This window comes from Mizuhopecten yessoensis, unplaced genomic scaffold (assembly GCF_002113885.1).
Source record: "Mizuhopecten yessoensis strain PY_sf001 unplaced genomic scaffold, ASM211388v2 scaffold8123, whole genome shotgun sequence".
NCBI lineage: Eukaryota > Metazoa > Mollusca > Bivalvia > Pectinida > Pectinidae > Mizuhopecten > Mizuhopecten yessoensis.
In genome coordinates, this window is record NW_018407390.1 from 2,120,544 (window position 1) to 2,138,329 (window position 17,786).

The following is a 17,786-nucleotide window of genomic DNA, read 5'->3' on the forward strand; positions in this document are numbered from 1 at the left end:
GACATTACTCTTCCTCGATGACGCGTCAGAAAATAAGATATCTAAACAAATGCATATGTCAACAAGAAATATGTCTTTGTGGATTTTTTTCATAATTGGCTGTATTGAACTATCAGCGTACAACACAAATTTGGTAGCGGTCCTTCAATGACGGACTATATTTTTACATTATGTCATTACGTAGACTTGCACAATCTCCAAAATATGGGACAAACTATCAGAATGGACTTTCACAAGTTCCAATTGTTGAAAACAAATAATGTTGATTGAAATATAAGTATTGATTCTTACTTTTGTCGATTTTATGGGGTAATAAATTCTGTTGGTCTTGAAACAAATTAAATCACCCAATGTAGATCGACCAAAGCAACATTCAATCCTTAAATGAACATTCACTTTTTTCGTTTTTGTTATATCTATTCGGTATGATAAACCAGTTCATGATCCAACATCGGTGCCTTCGGATGATATTGCCAGTATCGGGGAGAAAAATCTTAATGTCACATCGACATAGGGTCATTAATTGTCTATACAGTGACGCGAGATGAAAGAATACAATTCAATACAAGTAACAGAAATTTAACATCTTAATTATCCCAATCTTTCAATTTGGAACAGTGAATCCCTTGGCTTAGGGATGTTCCAGGACAAACTAATTGCATAATTAAATGAATAGAGTATACATTCACTCAATTAACCATAACCAAATCAGTATTGTTTTACTCACTCCTCCTTTGTAATTTGCCTGAAACGACCACAGTGTAAGGGCAATAACTCGTGTACAATAACATGCGGTATTTGTTGGGTTCTACAACAATATGTATGCGTTGTTTGTTTTTCATTGTTATACGTTTCCATGGTTCAATACAACACAGTTCCGTTTAAATATATTTTCATCATGCATTCCAAACCTTATATATACGTTCAATGCCCAGTAGGCTCTTCATTCTATTCACGCAAACTTGTCTACCAAATAGTGGAATAGAGTTTTTTGCCGGAATAGGGTAATGCTTTTTTCTAAGATGCATTGATTTACTCCAGTATGGATCATTTTAGTGTGCAGAAAAAATATATCATTAGGACTAAGGGGGATGTGGCCTAAAGATAAATTTCGAAACGGATGGAGAAAGTGGGAAAGGTTGCTACAGATAATGGGATGAAATGATAAGATGTTGTTCGCGCATTCACATTCCCAGAACAGGTGGACAAAGAACTATACAGCATATATCTGAATATTCATTCCTATTTTTGGTTTTCGTTTAAATTTGTTTCAAACTCTATTTAACTCTATTGACCTTATTTATATACATTTATATAAATCACCAGTCCCTGACAAAATCAGCTCACTTGTTACATCATATTTACTAGTATTCCTTATTTGCAATCATACCGTCCATTCTCTTTCTCTTTTCCCCCCCCCCCCCCTCTCTCTCTCTCTCTCTCTCTCTGGAGTTTGAAGACCTACACCTCCCTTTATTTTTTCTGTCTGATTCTCTCAAGCTCTGATATGCCTCTTCTTTAACTGCATTTTTGTTTTCTTTTCTTTTCATATTTCTTCATCCAAATGACTGTCATTTGTGTATTGTGTGTGTGTGTATGGGTGAGTGTAAGTTGCAGCGAATGCCTGAGTATATTTTGTATTGGAAATTTGATTCAGGGCATGAAATAAATCACTTTGAAGCCGTGTATGTACATGTGAATTTATGTATACAACAACTAAGTGGGTGGTATTTAATGTGAGTATAATGTTTGTAAATCTGGAATGATGATGATATCATTATGAATTAATGATGAAGATGATGATGCTACTAATATATTGATGAAGATACATATGGAATGATGATTGAAGATTATGGATGATGAAGATGATTGTATAATGATGATGAGCATGTTGTTGATGATGATGACGATGATAATGATGATGACAATGATGATTTATGAGGATGAGGATGATGATGATGATGATGATGAGGATGATGATGAGGATAATATGTTGATGAATATACATATGGAATGATGATTGTATGATGATGATGATGATGATGATGATGATGATGATGATTGTATGACAATGATGAAAATGAAAATGATGATGATGGATGATGGTAATGATGATGATTGAATAATTATATATGAAAGATGATGATGACGATGGTAATGATGACGATGGTAATGATGATGATGATGATGATGATGATGATGATGATGATGATGATGATGATGATGATGATGATGATGATAATGATGATGATGATGATGATGATGATGATGATGATGATGGTGATGATAGTTGTGATGTTGTTGATGATGATGACAGTATGATGACAATGATAATGATTGTGATGATGCTAGATCCATGTCCGTGTGTACATGTGTGAGAGTGCGTGAATGTCCTGTTCATGTATATGTATATGTAATGGAAACCTTTAATACGATGCCCAATGGTAAGCACTAAGGAATACCATGGCATTTATCCCAGTTCCCATCGTTATATACATTTTTCGAACCAACTTCATGAAAATATTTTGCTTTCGACGTTTGGCTCGGGGAAAGAAACATGAAAGCCACATATTTAGAACTTGATATTTACATCGTAAATAAACATGTTTTTGTCTTATTTTTGTTTTGTTATTTGTTTTGCTAGGAGCGTAGCTATTTTAGATAATGAATTTAATTAAATGTAATTTGTAAGCTATACAAGAGCCAATTACTTCGATCAAAACTTAAATCATGTGTGACGTTATGTTATTGTTAATCATGGCTTAAACGTGACTGTAAATGAGCAAAAATACACTTTGTCTTAATGAAACTTTTCTGAATATTTACTGTCATACAAATTAAAAAAAACAGCGATGTGTGTTCTTCAATCTTTCAAATAAGTTTCAGAATTATGTCGCCTGTTGGTCTATTAAACTTACAATAGTAATGAAGCTTCGAATTCATATCGATATTGATATACAATGATCGGTCATCATGCATGGCCTCTGTGACCTCTGATTGATTGACACATTTGATAATGATAATTGTTTTACTTGTTCTCGGATTAGTGCTAGATTCACCTGCATAGTAACAGTAACTGCGTGACAGATCTTCTGTCAGGCCAGGGGATATAACTCGTGTTGCGAAAGCTACAATTGTGGATAACGACATATACATTACTTACATTGTAAGGTAATATAACAGTATCATACTAACTGTTATTTTTACTATTTATTGCTCACTAATCTCATTACAGAGGACATCAAAATATTCATCTTTCATTGCATTTTCCGATCGGTTCTCTTACAAAGTTTACTTAAGTGGTTTAGCATATTTCGTACTCTCCTTCCTTGCACCAATATATGACCATGTTTCCCCGATTGATTAAGTGCTATAGACAAGATTACAGCAAACACTTATTTGTATTACCCAATAGTCTATACAAATTATAATTAGATAAATCAATGGCGAGTAGGTTTAATACTGATATGTATTTGGTAATAAAACAATTGTTTCGATGCTATTTGGGGAACAATCAAAACTACCGTCCTCGGTCAAACAGTTCCCCAGGGCTTCCCCTACCTCGGGATGTTAGTTTTGACTGTTCCCCAAATAGCCATGAAACAATTGTATACGTTTGTAACAATCCAGTATGATACTTCCCCGTTGTCCACTACATCTTTGCGAGAGAGAAAAAACCGCTTAATCGATTAAAATGTTTTGAGTAATTTATTAAGCATCGTGTACATTTCTTAAATGAATCCCTGTTATAATATTTCATTTCGTCATTGCCGTCGACGTGATTAAACAGATTAAGAAACTTTGAAAAAGTACGCAGAGCATGAAACAACACTGGTAGTTATAATTGTGTAGTTCTTTGTCCAGAATAACTGTATTCATTATAGACTGATTTTCGATGCCCATTCCAGTTCCCAGTTCCGCATTTGCGCCTTCCTCCTGTTCCGATGCTTACTGAGCTCTATACTGCGACGTGTTCGAACTTCCGGTATTCGTGATATAATGTAAGGGGCGATAACTTGTCGACTGAGAGAGGGACACACAGAACTACTCCATTTGTCAATTTTCTTTTGGATTCTACTGCTGGTGAATTCTCGCAAATCCTCGTCTGTAATCTCAACAGTGAGATCTGTAACATTCTGGTTGTACACCATCAAAATCTGAAAAAAATAAACGAAATCATATATTTATAATATTACTTTTCGGAGAACTGATGTTATATTTGCATATAGAGTTTGGACATGTTTTCTTTTAATTAATAATCGAAATAAGATTAAAAGATATGCAAAATATATGTATAAAAATTGAGCGAAAATGTAAGGCTGTATTTACTTTTATTCATTTTTAAGTTAATATTGCGGATTGTTTGAAAGTAAAACGATAGGTTATATTTTCCCCCGGTTTTGATAAAAGAATAAAATTGGAGCAGTTATCTTCTGAAATCCCAAGCCATGCACTTGTATTGTGTTGTGATCGATGCTCTTAAACATTTCCGCAAAAACCGGAACAAATTATTTCGAAATCAGGTGAAATCATATATAATACCACCAATCAATCAAATTTATCGAGAAAGCTGTGATGTTAAGGATGATTCCGAGTAAAAGAACCAAGTTAATGGGTCGTATGCAAAGTTAAGATTGAAACCAATTACCTTTAAAATTTGATCCAGAGCGGACAGGTCGTCATTAGTTTCTATATAAACCCGGACATGACCTCTGACCCGGTACGCCATTTCCTGTTCCAGCAGATCGAGTACGGGTGACGGGTTATCGCATGGACCAAACAACATCTCTTCGATGTTTTTATCGTCAAACGGCCGGTATTTCTCTTCCAACTTTGTTTCTGAAGGAATACATTTTAAAATAATAAAAAAAATAACGTTCCAGTGTTATTACGATTACATGATATTTGTATGCTCCTAGTGAATGCATTCCTATAAACAATGATGTAAATATTGCTTTTGGAGTCAGTTAAAAAGTAGTATTATAAAATTAGCGACTAGAACACGAAAAGCGAAAACAATGCATATTAACACACAATTGTATGTAACAAAATCAATAATTTAGTTTTATAGTTGTTTGTGACAAACGAGTTATATGGATTTCAAAATCCACACAGCTGATAAAAAGGGGCCTCGATTATATACAAAATTGCAAATGTTGCAAATATTTCACCAAAAGGTCTAAGGTGACAAATGCGAAAATATATGAGAGGACCAAAGAAAAATCCGTTTGGTATACATATGATCACATATGAGGTGGGAAAATGAGGAAATGGTATTGCAAAACTTGTACAGCGTGACGTTCAAAAGTACCACGCAGAAATTACAAAATGACGTTTGAAAGAGCGAGAGCCTAATACATGTACATGTACTTACGTAAGTTTGAGATAAGCGAAATTTTTATCATATAGACTAATATATTGTATATGACGACGTTTTAGATAAGTGAGATGTTAACATTACAGAAAACTATAAACAAGTTCGTAATTGTTTAGAAGGCCGATATGTATACCGAGGAGGCTAATACAGTGGGAAAATTGTGTCAAAAACATCTACATACTGAAGTTTGAGAAGAGCGGGAGATTTTCAACACAAACGCTATCGTCATTGCATGCAAGGGAGTAAATCTTCGAGTCGTGGTTCTCTGTATTGAAGAATGCCGATGTATCTGTCATGTTTGGGAACGGAGTGGCCGTAGCATCAACAATCATCTTCAGCAAACCATAGCAGGCGTGCAGCTTCCTGTTCCATATATCCCCTATCATCAACGACAGATACAACAAGTGCAATGCGGTCACCAGGGCATTAATTGTTTATCACATTTTATAGATAATGTTCAAATCAGATAAAACAATGTTTGCTGACCATTTATAATGTAAATGCTTAATGAATGATGCATTTAGCCAGTTTTGTTATGTTTTTGATAACAGTAGAATACATTTTGCGCTCTAAAAAGTTGCCTTAATAAAACTTAGTTGTTCTGCTTATTATTTTGTGTTTTATTGTATTTCTTTATCTGGGCCAAAAACCTGACATAACACAATTCGTTCACCACATACAAAAGAACAAAGTAACGTGAAGTAAAAGATGAAAAAGCGAAAGTGCAAAATGTAATAAATTAACAAATTTATAATGATGTGAGAATTTAATAAAAACAAACTCCCATTTCGAATCAATAAGGAAATGAAAAAAATAATTAAGTGACGTGCTACAGTGTATGCGTGTAGTAACCTTTCCCGATGCATCCTCCACAGTTGTTGACCAAGCAGTCATTAGTTTTTCTGACTAGTTCCGGTTTAGAGAGTCCATTTGCACCCGACGAGAGGTGTGATGCGAGGCTCGCGGCCAAGTTCATCCTGTGTGATTTTGTGACATCACAAAAGTTGGCATAATAACCACCCGAATCACAGTCATTAGCACTAGAAACACAAAACAGAATTATTGTACATATCATAATATCGGTAAGTTACGGACACACTCATTTTTACATTTTAAGTGTATAATATAACTCTTGAATCACGAGTGGTATCTCTCTCTGCAGTACATTTGAATTCTCAAGCGGGTTTTCAGTTACATACATTGTCTCAATGGTAAAAAGACACTAACCTTGTAGCTTTCTGAAAAGGTGAAAATATTTTCACTTCGTGGCGGGGATTTAATATTCTAGGAGACGGATTTAATATGAAATTTGTATTTTATCAACTTCATCCTTTAATGCAAACATTTCCGTACGCCTTCTCTAAAAGTCCTTAAAACATGGACATATACTGTTGCTCTGCACAACACCTCCTGATCCACTCCTCACAAACTCTCAGTTTTTTTTATCTCTTTACACAGATCTACCTTCTATGTCTCACAGGTTATTTCATTAAAGCACTAGCTGCAAGAATATCTTAAGAAATGGTCCTGTATTGTATTATATTGATGGACAATTAAGTTATATGGCTTCATACCTATCCCCATATTTGATGTAGAATGCTCCAGTTCCCAATGGATGGTCAGTACATTGGGTGCTAGTACTTTTACTTTGGACTAGAACTCCTCCTGTAATCAAATAAATGTAGGATTTTAGAAAAAATATTTTTTTTATAAAATTTAATATTGTACAGGTTCAACTGAAGGAACGCATGTTGCTGTACGCAATGTCCATTTTACCTTTCTTATGAACCTCCACCAAAGTTTTTACGCTGTTATATAAGGGGTCATTCCCTGCGTTCCAGAAATTGACAGATATATCGTCTTTTCTCTCTCTAACATCGACATACACAAACGTAGCATGGCAGCCGATACTCAGAGTCATCTGCTTCAGCGTGAGTGCCGGAACACATCTCTTGATCAGCAAAAAGGCAATAGTTGCAAGGTCATGGTCAGTCTTGTCACCGATCTTATTCCCCGATATCTGTACAGCTTGACCTCGAGTGTGAAATATTTTCTCCTCATCATGCTTTTCCTCGATGTTTTCATCGTTCATTGAACGAGTTTTGTAGCCCGCTAAAACACGCAGTCTACTGCCGATATCACTAGTGACCTCTTCCAGACATTCCAATAGTCGCACGTCCAATCGGAAGTAACGTTTATCAAATGGCTTGAAATCGAAAATCATGTAACTGTCAGACACGTGTAACTTGTCATTGATACCATCAACTATACCAGGGATAGTTTCGGCAGATTCTGCTTTCACGTAGATTGGTTTATAATCCTGGACCTCGGATGTAGGTGGATTGACATGTAACATGCTGAGCCGGGAGTAAACCTCGAGGGTGGCCAGGTACCCCGTTTGTTCCCGTACAAACACATCTACGGTTGATGTCCCGGAAAGGCAGATATAGTCAAATCCCGCAGAGATCGCTAGGTTGGCAAGATCTTGCAGCGCGAGGGCGGATGTTGCAGTCTCTAGTCGCAACGCCCTGTGAATAGCAAATATGATTTTAAAATTTAAGGAAGTCAGTCAGAACTTTTAATGCTAAACGTAATCTAGCAAATCACAAATTCAGATCAATCAATCTGAAATCAAATTAAGGATTTTCTCCAATAAAAGATTAAGAAACAAACAAGAACACTTTGTTTCTATGATAAAGGACTTTCTAATTTAGAGGATTAATCTTCATTATGGTAATTTAAATGTCATCCTCATGACCTAGCTTATCCAAATTAGAAATCGCTGTAACTGACAGGACCATACACATGTACACGTGTCACTGATTGGTTGTGATCGCTTCCATGAAGAATAAGAGGCAATGTGTTTGTCTCCGTTTTACCTTACTTTATATTTGTTGTGTTTGGTGGTGGTTTAACACATGTATGGATGGGTGACAGGCGACTGATGGGGGTCACGACACTTAATCCTTCGTATTCTGAAGTATAAACACTGTTTTTGTCTGCAGTTCACTTTGTTTTGTTAAATTTCAATAAATAAAAAATATTACGTTTGTTTTCTAAAATATCATTAAATAAAAATTCTAACCTGCCGACATTCCCATATTTCACGACGTCGGCATCGCCTTGTTCCTGTGGAACAATCACGGCCACTGACAAAATATTAATCGAAATAATTTGAAGTTATTAATTACAAACGTATAACTTGGCTTGGTAAAATGTAGTACAAATATATCTGAATGTTTTAAAAACACTTACATCTTCAGAAACTTATGCAATAGTACGTTTCGGAGAATTAATTTGCCGATATGTATAAGAGACATCTAGCGATAACATTTATATATGTACAAAACGGATGTAATAAGATAAGACAACACAGACAAAGACAGAAAAATAATACTATAAATGTTGTTTTTTTCTATTTGATATGTATATGACAAGTGTTGGAAATGATTCAATAACACTGATGATACGTATGTTTTCTTTGGTTTAAGGTAAAGCTTGTAGCCTAGAACGTATAACTCACATTGATCTTTACTGAGAATAGAAAGCCTCCGAAGTCTTAGAGCCATCCTTGGGGTCATGGTCCGGGTCAGGCACCAGTCCCAGGGGTCATCGCTTTCATCGTACGTCTTGCAGTCCTTGCATCGTCTAGTGGCCGTACCACAGACTTCGTCAACTGGCCCTTCAGGGGGAAAACTCACGTCAGCCAGAGGATACTGCATCATCCTAAATTATTTACAAAAAAAATGAAATTCCGGTGAACACGTCGCCACATACACAGTTTTGTATGTTTAAAAATTCTTATCATGATACTAATATCAAATACTGATCAAAACGATCTTCATGACAAGTATGTAGAAATGTGCGCAGACAAAACATTTAATAACTAAAAAAAAAAGTAAACACTGTTGCAATACTTTTTTGCAGAAAGAACTAGGCTTGTTAAAAGAAAATCTTCCTACCTATATACAATTTCTTTTTTTTTCGAATGAAGACATATAAGTTAATCACGCTTCAAAAGAATCCTTATCGAAAACGTTTTCTAGCTGGCTCTGCTAATTGCTCACGACACTTAAATATTCAAGCTTCTTACTATCATTCTAAGTAACATTAAACCAAGGCTACAGTCGTAAGGTGAACTCTACACTCCAATCCAGACAAGGAATTAATGGAATGTGGATTTGGAAGAATTTTATGGACAAATTTACGGTTGCCATAATGATCTTATAGTAAATTTGCTATTTCTCTGTGTGATATGAAGGTCGACTTTTATGCTCTGTGTGTCTTGCTGTTTCGCTGTCACTAATACGGTTCTCGCTACGCGGATGTGAAATATTGATTTCGATTTACATGGCGGGTGTGTTCGAGGCGAAAAAAAACCGATAACCATTCCGGAACACATGATCTCGCCTTTCTTGTACTTTTTCAATGGCTTCCGTGTAAACCTTTCTTTGTTTACAATTTTTCTTAGTGTTTTCGATTTTGAGTACATATTACAGTTCTGTTGATACCTTGATATTTTTTTCTTGACGTTATTTGTACGTGCTAACAAATTCTTCCGATTTCATTTAGATTTTATTAATACTAATTTGGATTGCTTTATACTTTGTGTTACCTTTTCATCTGTACGTTGTTATCCACGGAGAAGTACTCATCAACAGGACCGAGTATATCGACAACAGATGTATCCTTCGGATACGTGGTAGAGGTATTGAAGTGAGAGGAGGGTGTGTGCGCCGATTTCAAAACTACAATACAAGGGTAAATATGTACTCACCCGAATACAAATATTTGTGTAACCCTGGTAAATACTAGCCGCAATGTATCGCTCGGCTGATCGGTTGAGCGTAGGACTAGTAAGCCAGAGGTCACGGGTTCGATCCCTAGCGGAGCCAGTGATTTATATTTAATTAATCATTTTGTTGAGTATTAACTGAATTTCAATACATGCATGAATGACCAATGTTAAGTTATAATTGTTGTTACACAAAAGAAAAACAACTTTTACAAACAAAGATATGCATTTAAAGCATTTATTTCATTTATTACCCTTATCTTGCGTGCAATAAAACCTATCGTACCTACCTAAATTGCCCAATTTGTCCAGGAACAGTTGCTTTTCGGCATCTTCCAATTCCTCTCTAGATGCCTCTCTCCTTTTCCTTCTTTTGCGTGCCTCAGGTTTCTTCAAGCACGTAACAATGGTGTTTTTATCATTTGTTGATGCTATCTTGTAGAATGTGAACCCGGCACATGAAGATAGTTCCAGCAGGCGGTAAACGATTTCCGGTTGATCATCGAGTGAGTTACTGCCAGTAGATGAAGTTGTTGGTACACTCACTCCTACTTTTGCAGCACGACCTTCGTAATACAACGAGCTATTACCATATTTACCGCTCGGATATTGAGACGTAGGTTCACTCCAGCCTTCTAGTAGCACTAGGTTGCCTAGAATAGTGATGCAATGGACTTTGTTTACGTCAACATAGTAACAGATTTATTAACTTAGAAACAGAGAATCGTTTTGCTTGTTGAAACACTACATAATACCTATGTTAAGAATAAATCAAATGCATTTATTTAATTACATTGTTTCCTAAACTGTATGATATAATCGCAACCCAAAATCTGATTGGACAATAAACTCACGATCGGGCCATTCCGACCTGACAAACTTAGCCAATCGAGTGACTGGTGCTGCCATTTGTGCCGTTAGAAGCCGGTTTGCGCATGTCGAGCCCTCTTCATCATCACAACGTGTACATGAATCTCCAGGCTGACCACACCATTCTGAGTCAGAGTCCTTGTCCAGGAAATTGATCAGATTTCCAAAAAGTTCTTTTAGCCTGCGATAAAACAGAAACATGTGCGACAACATCAACAAAACACAACAGTCAATAGCTAGTTTATGGTGACCTCATCGGGATACTGGTCATCACATATAAACCCGGTAACAAGCCCAACAACTTAAACACCCCCATAAGATCAAATACTAATCACCTTTTTTTTATTTATTTTTTTATTTTTTTTTTATTTTTTTTTAAATCAGACATACACCAGAGAATTAAGGGTAAATATCTGCATACACCATAGGGACCCCTCGGATAATCTCAAACTCCGGCCAAGTCTGACAAGGAAACAAAGTACTGTACCTAACGGAAGCAGAGACGTTTCCCTACTGTCGGGCTCAACCGGCAGTAAGAGACCCGAGGTACATAACAAATATAATATATATACCTCCCTATAAGAACAGGAATATATGCAATAAATACACTTTAAAAATAGACAAATATTTTTCTTTTTTAAGTACATATATACATTAATATAAGCCACATTGGCCAATTTCGAGTCCCCTCAACGACACAAATACATTAGTAAGGATCAACAATCACAGATACAACATCCAGCAAGACACACCATTTCGGACCAAGGAGTCGTCTCCAAATTACACCACAAGATAAGGATAGGATAGAATAGACGACTCCAAACCACCCCCCGAGGGAAGGCAACTTCCCTCACGCCGACTGAACACTGACTTCCGTCAGTGAGATGAAACCCGTAAGGGCGGATTCATGTAGGCGCGAAACCCGTCATCCATCCATCCATACGGTCTTCCTAAAGGATGACTATTAATCAAAATCAACAAATCAGCCCTTTGCATTTTTCAAAACTCTCGAGCTTAAAGAAACATAACTAATTGGGCCGCAGTTTCTCGTACATTCCTTAACTTAACTTTTTTTCATGAAAAATCAAAGGGGAAATGTTGAAAGGTTTTCTTTGACTCCAACGATGCTTTTTAATTGAAAAACTGAAATTTCAGCTGTAAAACAAAGTTCATGAACCTTTAACTTGGATTTTAATGATGAAAGCAAGGCATCACAGGATGAGCAGAATACATTATCCTAATCACATTAGGTAAAATTTACATATTTATCTGTTGCTTCACCTGCCAAAGTCACTGCTGCGCCTGGTTATCGGTGTCCCCGGGTCACCACATACACTCTCCACAGCCGATCCATTGTGATTGCCAATAGTAGGATCTGCACAGTTTGCTTTACATTTTCTTGCTATCTCTTCCTTACATAATGGCGTATTAACTATCTGGACGTTTTCCAATAGGACATCCCTTCAAGCAAAAACAAAATTTAAAAAAATATGAAATTGAAAACAGAAAGACACGTTAATGTCAAAATCCAACCGGCATATACCAGAGTATTCTTTAAGCATATTCCACTAAACAATGTATACAAGTTGATGGTTTCTATACAAATCCGTCCAAAGGAACACACAATTTTACAAGAAAGTATATTCAATTAATGATTTTGTTCTCATTTATAAGCGTGAATGTGTTCAATATGACGAGTCTCCTTTAAATTCTTGCTAACTTATAAATTAAAGAGATGTTATGTATTACAATATTCCACGTTGGTAGGTTACAAATGGTACAAAAACAGTACCAAATATGTATGTCGAAGGCGTCCACTTCAAGCCTGTTTGCGGTGTGGGTCCATGAGCCGGTCATCTCAGCCACACTGGTGGTGCAGTACGTCGTATCTGCTACACTTGCGTCAGTCTTTAAGTGTTGATTCAATCTGAAGCAGAATATAGATTATGCTCAAACACGCTTAATGCTACAGAGGCATTATAGTGTTTTGAATATAGCATAGTTAGAATATGTGAAGATCTTGTGATATTAATTTCTAGAAATGCAATTAGGGTAAATTATTTTATCAAATTAATCATTGTTACAATGTCATATGCCAATGACCAACCAAATGGTTAGGCCTTACTGTATTTCATGTGGGGTACCAAAGTCCATGGTAATATCACGAAGAGACCATCCGATAAACGGTTTCAGGTGAATCTGGAAACAAACAGTAAATGCAAGATGTGAAGGAGAAAAAACAGAAGTCCGTGACATTTTAATTTCTAACTATAGAGGATAAGTGATTTAGAGTGGTTCTCAAAAATCGACGTGTAAGTTTCATAATAGATGCAACATAAACGTCGTGAATACACCAATCTAACAATGCAGAGCTGTGCGCACTGTTTGTTAAATCTATTAAAAAACTGGCTATTGGTATATACATTAACATAGGAGACATGTGAAGTAAACAACTGGTTTAGAATAAGTAAATATCACTGATACCGCTTCAGTGAGTGTCCGACAGTACAACTACAATAACACTATATAGTCTTCTTTTTACTTCACTGAAATACTATCATTTAATCTACATTTTTCTCAAATAACCTTACCTTGTGTGTAATTGTCGCGTGAAAGCTAAACATCTCTTTGGTTTCCAATAGTGATGTTGTTCCCATTGTGGTCCAATCCGGAAAGGACATAGTTCCTGTGTATTTGTCATCTTGTTTGATTTCATCCGCTAAATATGTAATAATTACCGTTATTAATTGCTACTCGCATTCTTATCTATACAGAAACATATCATTTTTTGATAGATTGCTAATAAGAAATCTGTACATAATAAAATGACTTACAATTGATAAACGTTCCTTTAGTTGTAATATTATGTTCGATCCGGAACGGTTTTAAAGTCGTTAGGTTCACAGCGAGGAAAGCCCCGGTATGGACCTTAACGATTAGTTCGACATCAGGAAGTCGAGGAAATGTAGCTATGGGGACCTTCATGAAGATGGTAGGTTGTGTCTCCCAGAGTTTATCGTCAAAGCTTAAAGTCATATTGGTTTCACCTGACGCATGCAGGTTGTACTGGCCGCTAAATTCTCCTTCAACCTAACAGTCCATAATGAGAAATGTAAAAATGTATTTAATCAACACGTTAAAAGTGAAAAAATAGGGAATGATAATTTTAAAAGAATAACTCGACATTCATTGTTTATACTGAGGATGCTACTTAAGGTTTCTATGATATTAACTCACCATTCATGGTCTTGTTGAAATTTATATTAAATTTGCTTAAATTGATGAAACAGGACAATAATACAGTTATACACTTATGAGTTACTTACTCAAAATACAATAGTATTTGCATTTGCAATGCCTGGCAAATACCAAGAAGTAAGAAACGTATGGAAAAATATATCCTTTCAATGGGATTTATTTAATTAATAACGCGAATATTACCTCCGTTTTGAACACCTTGATCACTGGTTTGTTATCGACTTTGTCGATTCTGACTCGCCTGTAATGAAGAATGAAGAGTTCAACCCTATTTTAAGTTACATTTATATATATAAAACTAATTCTTTTTAAAATGCATTAAAAGCAAAGCGATATTTTCTTTTAAGATTGTTATTCACCCAAGGTTTATGTTCAACGCTTTTAACAAATTACAAACTTCTTATATCGCCTACATCAATGTATGTTAATCAACATGGACGTATCGTTTCCATGGTAATATATAGAAAATGCATCATGTGTTAAATATAGTTTTTTAACAAGTCAAATTACATAATTGATCATTCTAATACTGAAGCGAGTACGTTTGAATATACAGGAATAGAGAACAACAACATTGTCTTCAAAATGAACATACAATTTATACTTAAGGTTCGTTGTGCCTCCACATTTCACGCATTTGAACATGAAATCACTCGCGTCTGTGTTACTAAGGTCCTCGCTACTATCTCCATATACTTTGAGAATCGGCTGAGAATTATTGGACGACTTGCTAAGATGTATCCTGTGGTTGTGTTTATTGAATGGAATCTCTGTAGTCAGCGTACTGTTCCAGTCAATGTCGCTGAGTACAGTCTTCAAGACGTTTGACATATGTCGCTTTTCACGAGATTTCACAGTGTTTACAGATATCTGTATATCGGCCTCCTCAATCAGCTCAATCGCCCTAAACATATTTTATATCATGTTACCCATAATTTAAGTAGTGGTTATCATTATTCTACAATGTCGTTAATAAATGTCAGTATAATTGTGGTAAAATATTGGGAAAGTAATACTTGATGGCCAGCCCTGTGAACACCTGCCAGTTAGTTCAGAATACCGACACTGGCATATAATATAACTTAACATTAATATATAGAGGATCTTACATGAGTGTCCATGTCGTATTGAATTTATTCAACGAGCTATATAATTTCATATGACACAAGCCTTTAGGCGAGTGTCATATACAATTATGGAACGAGTTTAATAAATTCAATATGACATGGACACGAATGTAAGATTCTATTTATCACGTAACATTCATTATTTTGAAAGGTAACTTCAAACACAATTATGTGTTATCAGTTGTCTCTTAAAAGGTAAAAAAACAATACTCCGACCAATGTATTGTCTTTCCGTTCAGTGCAAAGTAGTTCCAGACTATAGTTTTTGATAATGAACAGTTTCAAATGCAATGAAAATAATAATGACAAAATAGACATTTGAAATTCATTTAATAGCAAAATCATTAAACTTTCTCAGAAAAAAATAAGTTAATAAAGTTCAAAAGGTTTTTAGAGGCGAAGGAATATGTTCCAACGGTTTTGACCAATCACAGCAGGTTTTATTTCATGTGTATAATAACATTTTTATGACATGGCCATATGGCTTAGTAAAATGGGTCAGATTTGTGATAAATTCATTTATTTTAACAACATGAACACTCGTTTTAAAGAGTGAAATTATTAAGACTGAGCGGTTTGAAAAATTAACGCCGTTGCTTAATCTTAATGCTATACTAGCAGTTACATAGTGCTGCTGCATTGGCATGTTCCTTTTGTATTAAATATGTAAACTATATAAAGAAAAATCTTGTTTAAAATCTTATGTGACATATACTTATGAATTATGAACATGGTTCAATTTTTAGTTGAACAATACAAACTGTTATCGTACTCGGCTCTCGTAACATGAAGCTGCACGTGTTGTTGGAATCGTTCTATGCTCTCTACTTTAGCGAAGAGGCCAATGACGTCAGAATTTGGAAGGACACTTCCGGGCGTACACGATGGTGTCGAACTTCCTATAACAAGGTCACCAGCCAGCCAGGATACGCTGACATTTTCAGAATCAGCCAAGGCCACCGCAATTCTATGTTTGGAACATTTTACCCTCTTAATGAGAAAAAAAGAATAATGACTTATATCGATATGTAAACTTTACATATGAAATACAAATCAAAGCAGTAGGGAGTGTTTACAAAATCAACCCAGGAACGTTTTTTACGAAGTTGGTCTTTTTAAAAATAGCAGTCTCATAAGGCTAAAGAATATTCGCCGATATATTTAAACCATCAGCCTTAACAAAAAATGAAGGTATTTTGCACGCCAGATATACTATCTATTTTATGCGAACATCTTCTACTTAAATTAAGTTGGTCGATGCAAAAACTGAAATAAGGGTATATTGGTTAATGCACAATATGAATATTCCGTCAATTTTAAAAGTGCTCACAAGTGGTAAAAACGACAAACAAAAAAACAAATAAAAAACAATGTCAAAATTGCTTCGTGAAATTTTAAGGAATACAGAGTACACATGTAATAACTAGAATTCAAAAGAAGAAAATTATTGAATAAAACCTTTGTCGATGCAGAAAGCCTAACAAAGTTAATGAGGAAGCGGCTGATCAGAAGAACTTGTCCTTTTTTCTCAAGTACAGTAGGGTATATACAACCGACATGGTAAGTAAATGTACCTTAAAGTGAAATCAAAGGAATTGGCAAGGTTATTTTTTCCATTTCTGAAAAGCTTTTTAAAAGTTTAAAATCATATGAAATAAATAAAAGACCATGAACGAGAAACAATGTGTGCCCACATTTAGTGTACGAATGCCAAGAGACTGCTGGAACATCTCTATGGCAAAACATTCATTATTTTGAAAGAGGAGCAATGTCGATCCTGTATTTCATCGAATTATATAAGATATCTTATATAGCATATGAGATATCTTATATACTATATAAGATATCTTATATCGTATATAAGATATCTCATATAGTATATGAGATATCTTATAAAGTATATGAGATATCTTATATAATATATAAGATATCTTATATACTATATGAGATATCTTATCTAGAAATTAAATGAGATGCTATATAAGATATCTTATATGATATATAAGATATCTTATATCGTATGAAAGATATCTCATTTAATTTTCTATATAAGATATCTTATATAATATATAAGATATATTATATGATATATAAGATATCTCATATAGCTTTATAAGATATCTTATATAATTAAAGTCTCGTTACTAAATAAGATATCTTATATAGGAACGAGATTTTAACAAAATGTCGAAAATGAAGTCTCCCCGTCCGGAATATCTCGAGGATCTACGTAGGGACAGTAGGCTTGTTGTAACAACACGTGTTCCTGTCGCCGCCATTATGTCTGAGCCCACTTCAAGAGTGCGGGAAATGGCAGCCTCTGCTTTGGCCGCTATAAGAGAGACAAGGCGAGCTAGGC

The 17,786-nt window shown here is 35.2% G+C and overlaps 1 protein-coding gene across 1 annotated transcript in view; it reads right to left on the reverse strand.

The window, feature by feature from the left end:
• Positions 1–3,702: 3,702 nt before the first annotated feature.
• The window catches only part of LOC110454960, a 15,051-nt gene continuing 967 nt past the window's right edge, over positions 3,703–17,786 (reverse strand). Inside the window, exons 2-20 of the mRNA XM_021504796.1 lie at positions 16,200–16,417; positions 14,896–15,204; positions 14,484–14,541; positions 13,877–14,132; positions 13,634–13,761; positions 13,168–13,241; positions 12,835–12,969; positions 12,324–12,503; positions 11,027–11,223; positions 10,463–10,825; positions 9,993–10,125; positions 8,901–9,103; positions 8,463–8,526; positions 7,154–7,905; positions 6,952–7,042; positions 6,230–6,417; positions 5,559–5,756; positions 4,649–4,839; positions 3,703–4,157 (exon numbers count right to left, since the gene is read on the reverse strand). Coding sequence (XP_021360471.1) covers positions 3,879–4,157; positions 4,649–4,839; positions 5,559–5,756; positions 6,230–6,417; positions 6,952–7,042; positions 7,154–7,905; positions 8,463–8,526; positions 8,901–9,103; positions 9,993–10,125; positions 10,463–10,825; positions 11,027–11,223; positions 12,324–12,503; positions 12,835–12,969; positions 13,168–13,241; positions 13,634–13,761; positions 13,877–14,132; positions 14,484–14,541; positions 14,896–15,204; positions 16,200–16,417 — 4,017 coding nt within the window. The 3' untranslated portion in view covers positions 3,703–3,878. The remainder of the gene's footprint in view (positions 4,158–4,648; positions 4,840–5,558; positions 5,757–6,229; positions 6,418–6,951; positions 7,043–7,153; positions 7,906–8,462; positions 8,527–8,900; positions 9,104–9,992; positions 10,126–10,462; positions 10,826–11,026; positions 11,224–12,323; positions 12,504–12,834; positions 12,970–13,167; positions 13,242–13,633; positions 13,762–13,876; positions 14,133–14,483; positions 14,542–14,895; positions 15,205–16,199; positions 16,418–17,786) is intronic.